At 42.3% G+C, this 8,170-nt stretch overlaps 1 protein-coding gene across 1 annotated transcript; it reads left to right on the forward strand.

Annotated features, from left to right (window-relative positions):
* Positions 1-956: 956 nt before the first annotated feature.
* Positions 957-6,392, forward strand: dcps (decapping enzyme, scavenger; the record flags this gene model as incomplete). Its single annotated transcript, XM_084437079.1, has 6 exons — positions 957-1,142; positions 2,035-2,185; positions 2,422-2,567; positions 3,094-3,207; positions 4,265-4,375; positions 6,126-6,392. The coding sequence occupies 6 exons, from the start codon at positions 957-959 to the stop codon at positions 6,390-6,392; spliced, it is 975 nt and encodes a 324-aa protein (XP_084293205.1).
* Positions 6,393-8,170: the final 1,778 nt, after the last annotated feature.

The following is an 8,170-nucleotide window of genomic DNA, read 5'->3' on the forward strand; positions in this document are numbered from 1 at the left end:
ATGAATAAATAAATTATATGATATATAGATACATACATACAGACAGTTAACCCTGAATCTCTATACGTACAATGCTCTCTTCCTTGCGTTCCAAGCCTTATCTAGATATTTTGCTAACTTAAATGTTTCATTCTCAAACAGCCAGTTCAGTCTCTTGGAGTCATCCATATTCAGCAGATCAACCTCTGTTTTATACAGTAGGCCTACAGTAGGCCTATCTCTGAATCTATCCATTCCTGCCTTGTTGTGTCAACGAGAGAGAGAGAGAGACAGACAGAAATACAGACAAACAGACAGAGAGAGAGAGAGACAGACACAGAGAGAGAGATACAGAAAGACAGACAGACAGAGAGAAAGAGAGAGAGACAGACAGAGAGAGAGAGAGACAGACAGACAGACACAGACAGAGAGAGAGAGAGAGAGAGAGAGAGAGAGAGACAGACAGACAGACAGACAGACAGAGAGAGAGAGACAGACAGAGAGAGAGACAGACAGACAGACAGACACAGACAGAGAGAGACAGACAGAGAGAGAGACAGACAGACACAGACAGAGAGAGAGAGAGAGAGAGAGACAGACAGACAGAGAGACAGACAGAGAGAGAGAGACAGACAGAGAGAGAGAGAGATAGAGAGAGAGAGACAGACAGAGCGCGAGAGAGAGAGAGACAGACAGAGAGAGAGAGAGAGACAGACAGAGAGAGAGAGAGAGACAGACAGAGAGAGAGAGAGAGACAGACAGAAAGACAGAGAGAGAGAGACAGACAGAAAGACAGAGAGAGAGAGAGAGAGACACAGTGAGGATCTCGGACATCACCCTGTGATTTTGTACTTATCTGAATTCATTGTTTAATTAGACTGACAGTCCTCTAGCCCCGCCCCTGGCCTCTAGCCCCGCCCCAGTCCTCTAGCCCCGCCCCTGGCCTCACGTCACAGCAGCACACGCCCACAACAAAGATGTCGGACACCGGGAAACGCGAGGAGGGAAACAACGGAACGGATGAATTAATCAACCAGAACCCAAAAAGACTAAAGTGTGACGAACAACCAGGCGGCGATGGAGGAAGTGTTTTGTCCGGATTCAAGACGATAGCAGTCCTGCGGGACTCTGCACGGGAGAAAAGCATCTTCATCCATGGAAAGGTACAGATGTTATCTAGTGTAACCCTTCTCTTCTCTCTCTGCCTCACACACCCTTCTCTTCTCTCTCTGCCTCACACACCAGGCAGGACGCCAGGTTCATCGCTCATCCAGCTTTTAGTGCACACTCTGTTTTTAACACAGATGGGATGGTTGCTGTCACTCAGATGTGCTGCCCTTTACATACACACCGTTGTCACAGTCAAAAGGGACGAGCAGGCAGCTTAACAGCAGATATCCATATAGCAACCACCCACTCCAACCACACGGGGGCGCTCCAATACATAATACATCCATGGCCTGTATGGACAACCAGAACAATTCAACAATAGGCTCTGTGCACCAGCTTCACTACTTCCTGAAAGTCACTTGGCATCTTTATGTCCTGTCCTATATGATTGGATTAATTAGGTATGCGCTGGGTCTGCCGCACACCTGATTAATCACTTAATCCAATCATATAGGACAGGAAATAAAGATGCCAAGTGACTTTCAGGAAGTAGTGGAGCTGGTGCACAGGGCCTATTCACTCAAGGTGAAGATAAAATAAAACATAATTTTGGCGAACTTCAATTATCAATAACAACTCTGTTACACTAGCTAGGGCTAGTGAGGCTATCTACCTGCTACCTTTCCCTGGATGAAGACACAAATGATGATGATGATGATGGTGATGGTGGTGCTGCGTTGTGCTAGACACAATCTCAGGTGAAACACTAAAGCCGCCTTTTAACTCCTCTTGAAAAAAAATATAGAGCATGGGAAAATTGATACATACGCAACTGATGAAATGAAATCTGAATTAACAAATAAAACGGAGGCGGGTAGCTTGATAACTAGCTAACTAGGGTGTAGAGTAATGCTGTATTATTCACAACCTCTTTTGTCTCAACAGCTGGATGACCAGGAGGCTGTGGTCATCCTGGAGAAGACCCCGATCACAGAGGACACCTTGTCTGAGATGTTCAGTGGCTCCAGACTAAAGCTGAAGATGACAAATGACATCTACAGCTCATATCAGCTCCAACCCCCTGCTCATCTGAACGGTAGGCCTCACCTAGATGAGGATACGACTCCTGTAACTATATTGCTTACAAGATTTAGCTGAAAGTAAAAAAAAAAGTGATATGATGACATCACTCAGAAGAATTAACGCTCCCTAGAGATGATCAAAGAGGAGATCAAAGACAAAGTAATTCTGCTATCAATGGCTGCACTGTGAATGTGCTATGTCACACCATCTTTGGTCATAATGTGTTTTTTGGATGACTTTGCCCCTCAGAGATTAAGACCACCGTGGTGTGTCCCGCCACAGAGAAGCATGTGAAGAAGTACCAGCGTCAGGAGACCTACCTGGTGGAGGAGACTGGGGACGACTACCGCTCCATCACTCTGCCTTACATCCAGGGCCAGAGCTTCAGTTTACAGGTTCCAACTCACAACCACACTGCTTGTGTCTCCACACACACACACACACACACACACACACACACACTCACGCACACACACACACACATACATACACACACACGCACTCACGCACACGCACACGCACACACACACACACACGCACACACACACACACACGCACATACATACATACACACACAAGCACACACATACACACATACACACACACACACACAAACACACACATACATGCACACACACACACACACACACACACACACACACACACACACACACACACACATACATACACACACAAGCGCACGCACTCACGCACACACATACATACACACACACACACACACACACACACACACACACACACACACACACACACACACACACACACACTCGACCTGTGGTCACTAGACAACTGACCAGTGCACCTAGTCTCCTAAGAGTCTAATAGATATAGAAAAAAAAAAGTCCCTACCTATTATCATCTGAACACCGTCACCATAACGTTATCTGGGTTGTCTTCCAGTGGGTTTACAACATCCTGGAGAAGAAGGCGGAAGCTGACCGCGTGGTCTACGAGGACCCAGACCAGGATGTGGGCTTTGTTCTCCTCCCAGACCTCAAGTGGGACCAGAAGCAGGTGAGGAGGGGTCTGGATGGCCAGATTGGACTGTTTTGCACTGTCATGTCTTTGCACTGTCCTGTCCTGCACCCTGTCATCTACAACAGCACAACAGCGCATGCCTTAACCCTAGTCACATTCCTAGTATGTGTGAACTAGGGCTGCACAATATATCGTTTAAGCATCGCCATTGCAATGTGCACATGCGCAGTAGTCACAAAGCAAGGGCCTGCAATGTTGTTCCCTTTTTTCCCTGCTATGTTAACTCAAAACATGTCATGCTACAAACTTTTTGCTCAACTTTTTAATTTTGATGACTGTCAAAAACTAAGAGACGCATTATGAGTAGGCGTTTTGGAACGCAGTCAAGACACTTGTCTACCAGTGTAAGCAGACGCGAGGATCACTGTTTAGTTCTAACCTCATATAGGACATAGGCTTGTATGTTTACAAGTTTGCTTATTTCTGTTTTAAACAAACAAAATATATTGCAATATATATCGCAAAAAATTGCATCGTTGCAATGTATGTTTTTGTCAATATCGCCCAGCCCTAGTGTGAACCATACACATGGCAATAAACAGATCTTGAGTCTGAGTCTTGAGTCCCGATTGGCTGATGGATTCTGATCACTGAAGGTGATTGGTTGATTCATTTTAAATGGGTTTTTTCCCATGGGTGGTCTGTAGAAGCTCAACTTCCGGTCAACAAACCTTAAACTGAGCAGGTTAGCACCTTGCATGGCAGCTACCGGCATTGGTGTGTGAATGTGTGTTTGAATGGGTGAATGAGAGGCCATTGTAAAGCGCTTTGAGTCCCGCTAAGGTGGAAAAGCGCTATATAAGTGCAGTCCATTTACCATTTTACATGTATGCGTAGCTAAAAGTATACCGGGGGCTTAACCCTTAACTGGGCTAGTTTTTGCAGAGTTGTAGCTGATAGTTTGAGTGTCTGTAAAGCTTCTATAGTCCTCCTCAAAGCTAAGTGTTAACCTGGATTGAGATGTTATTGGAACTGATGGAGCTACTTGTTGGTCACATGATGAGTCATGCTTTCCTCTCTATCTCTCTTTCAGTTGGATGACTTGTATCTGATCGCAATTGTTCACCGAAGGGACATCAAAAGTCTCCGGGACCTGACGGAACAGCATCTACCACTGCTAGAGAACATCTCCCAAAAAGGAAAAGTAAGATGTATACTTATTAACCCTTTAAAAAAAAAAAATCACTTACCTCCAAAGTGGTACGTTGAACAATAGGGACAGCATCTTCCTGTTCCACATAACTGGATTCTAGAAATAAGTATTGTCTGTTTTATAAAAGCATCAGGATATGTGTAGGACAAGCTACAATTTTTCCAGTGATTACGGTGACAAAGGATACATGCAAATTGTTCTTTACAACGAACCAACGATTCACGAAATAAAATTCTAGTGCACCTTCCATATAGAGTACAGCATTCTAACAAAAGGACCCTTGGAGAGGTATCATCTGATCAGGATAAGAGCAGAAACAATCCAGCACTCCCCGACATATCACAACTAGGGCTGGGTTTAAAAAATCGATTCATCGATTCTGAATCAAATGATTCAGAATCGATTCTTGAATCCCAAAATCGATCTTTTCTTTAATGAATGAATGAATAAATGAAGGTATGAATAGTTCTTTAATTCATTCAATGATTCATTCATTCATTTTTGTAAATCAGTATCGATACCCTAGTATTGATGTGTTGCATAACTTGTCATGGCAGGCAGTCATGTAAATAAGGTTACAGCTAAAAAAAAAACAGGTTTAAGTAACACTAACCGAATCGATATTGAATCGAATCGAATTGAATCGTGATAATCGATTCTGAACCTTGTGAATCGGAATCGAATCGATTCTTGAAATTAGACTCGATACCCAGCCCTAATCACAACGGATTCACTTTCGAATGCCATAAGGCCGAAATGTCCGTTGTCACTGATCACTGCCTTTGAAAATTGAAAATACTAAATAATCCGTTGTTATACTGTAAGTCAGTGAGTGCTGGGTTATTTCTACTCTTATACAGAAGACTTTCTAGACCGTGCAACCGGCAAGAGACTGTTGTCCTTGGAGTTAACTTTTGAGTCATGCTCGCATTCCCTACTTCGTAAATCATCTGATCTGGAAAAGACGTCAAGACGCCTTATGGACCGATAATTATATGGCTCTACGGATAATTCGTATTTATGCAGCCTTGTAACTAAAGTAGGACTTTTTTGTCTTTGTGCTGAACTGCTGTGTCCATCACAAGGTTATAATAGTTTTGCTTTTTTAATTAGTTTTTAATTTTATATCGTTAACTTTTTGTTATCAATTTCGGTTTAGTTTTGATTAGTTTTAAAGCAGGTTTGCTAGTTTAGTTTATTTTTTATTTTTTGAAAATGCTTAGTTTTAGTTTAGTTTTTATTAGTTTCAGTATTAGTTTTATTTATGTTTTCTTCTGCGCTAGCCTTGTCAGACTATCCTGATCTCGTGAGCTCACGTTGTTTCACTCCGTGTGAAACAAGCCATCTGGCGCACGTCAGGTTACCTCTGCGCAGGGACACAGCTAAAGAAAATGGAGGATAGATTTCATATCCACCCAAAATACTAGGCTTATGTATGAAATGAAAAAGACTAAAACTAAGGACATTTTCTCTATAAATTTAGTTTATTTTAGTTAGTTTTGTAAACACACTGCCGTTTTAGTTAGTTATAGTTACTTTATTTTTGTAAAGTCTAGTTTTTATTTTTATTTCAGTTAACTAAAATGTTTTTTCACACCTAGTTTACATTTTTTAGTTAGTTTAACTATAATTAACTATAATAACTATAATAACTATAATAATAACTATAATATTAATATTAACTTTATATAATAACTATAATAACTTATTATTAACTATAATAACCTTGGTCCTTCAACAGGAGAGCATTCTGAAGCGCTATGGCGTGCCAGCCAGTAAACTGAGGGTGTACCTCCACTACCAGCCGTCCTACTACCACCTCCACGTCCACTTCACCGCCCTGAGCTACGACGCCCCGGGCTGCGGGGTGGAGAGGGCCCACCTGCTCTCCGACGTCATCCAGAACCTCCGGGCCGACCCCCGGCACTACCACGGCCGCTCCCTCCCCTTCACCCTCAGGGCCGACGACGACCTCCTCAGCAAGTTCAGAGAGGCCGGGAGGGTGTAGACCCCCAGATCCAAACACAGCCTTAGCTGCTGTTGCTCTAGTGTGTACTGCGTAGGTTCGGAGATGATTCCCATTTTTCACTTCAACAAATCAATTTTCTACAATTTAAAAAATAAAATTAATAAAAAAAGTATCTTTGTTAAACTGGTTTGTTCTCAGTGCACTATGCTATACATGTGAGATTTTGTTTGAGAAGTGAGTGTTGGTTTGTTTCCATCCAAGCTTGAGTAGGGTTTAATCATGTGTCAAAAGGGCCTCATTCCATGACCTCAGTGCTCTAGCTGGGGTGAGAACATGGAGTTTAGCTAGGTACTAAGGGCCCAGGCCATTCAGTGCCTTGAAAACAAACAGCAACATGTTTTAATCAATCTTGAAGCGAACAGGAAGCCAGTGCAGGGAAGCCAGCACCAGTGTGATGTGGTCTCACTTCTTTGTACCAGTCAAGAGGCGGGTAGCAGCAACTCTTGACTAAAAAGTGAGTATACTGTAGCAGAAATGTTAGTTTTTACATTAGTGGTGTTTAAAGAAGTGGGTATATTTCCTCAAATACATCACTGGTTATAAGAAATACTCCACCCAAAGAGTTTTCATATCCATTTTATTTTTTACATCTTATCAGAATAGACTGTGATTCAGATACACACTATTTTCAACAGCTCCTTTATGCATAATTGGTAAAAAAAAAATCACAGAAATAACATGCTGCACTTTGAGTCATATTATTTGAAACTTATCTTGATAATCAAATCACCGTTGCAGTTTACGAGCAGCTGGGTTCAGATCATTGGGTGCTCTTCGGCCCTGCTCTCTGATGTATCTCAAATCTAACGGGTTCTAAGTTGACCCATGCTACACCACTCCACAGAGGTTCATGAGAATGGGTGTGGTCGTTTTTGCATAACCCTGCTGACTAACACAATAAAAGACATTCTATGTGCAGTACTTGCTGTTTACCAGGTTATAATTATGATTCACCTGGCATATGCTAAAATGCCCTGGAAGAATGAATCACATTTGAAATAAAATATTTGGAAAACTATATTGAATAATTTACTACTGACGTGTTTACACTGGTCAAATAAGATAGAAAGAAGACATTTTAATTAATAAACTTTTTGTGCATGTGCAGACTCATGTACAGTACCTCCCATTTGGGGTTAGTGGTTGTCTAGTGATGATGAAATCACGTGTGCAATCAGTACTTGTGTGTCCAAAGCTCATTATTATTGGAGGTAATGTACAGTATGTTTATATAAATTCAGACGTACAGCTGTCTCTTCCCAACTACATAAGTGGATTCTATAAAACTGCCACAGTCTTCACGGTACTCAATGTTTCACTCTTAGTGACTGAGTTCACTGAGTTCTTCATCTGGAAGAACTGCATTCTATCTGCACCTTCACATCCCAGCAAACACGCAACGTCAGGGAGACGTTCAGATCATGTCTTAATAACGTCCGTCGGTCCAGAACCTCATTTGTACGTCTGCTGGACCCCTCAATATTCAAACGTCTAGCTTGGACCCCTCTAAGACGTCTGTGGACATGCAAAACAGGTTTAAAATCTGAACGTCTAAATTAAACTTTCATTCTGGCTCCTAATTGGATGTCTTTGGATGTCCAAAAAAGACATCTAAAAGAGGTTTTTTAGACATGTCTTTGCTCAGTGGGATGGTAGGGTGTTGTCTGAGCAATCTACCAGCTCAGTGGCCTTATGGTTAGAATGTCCGTCCTGAGATTGGGAGGTTGGGGGTTTGAACCCCGGCCAAGTCATACCAA

This window comes from Borostomias antarcticus (assembly GCF_949987555.1).
Source record: "Borostomias antarcticus genome assembly, chromosome: 1".
In the NCBI taxonomy this organism is placed as follows: domain Eukaryota; kingdom Metazoa; phylum Chordata; class Actinopteri; order Stomiiformes; family Stomiidae; genus Borostomias; species Borostomias antarcticus.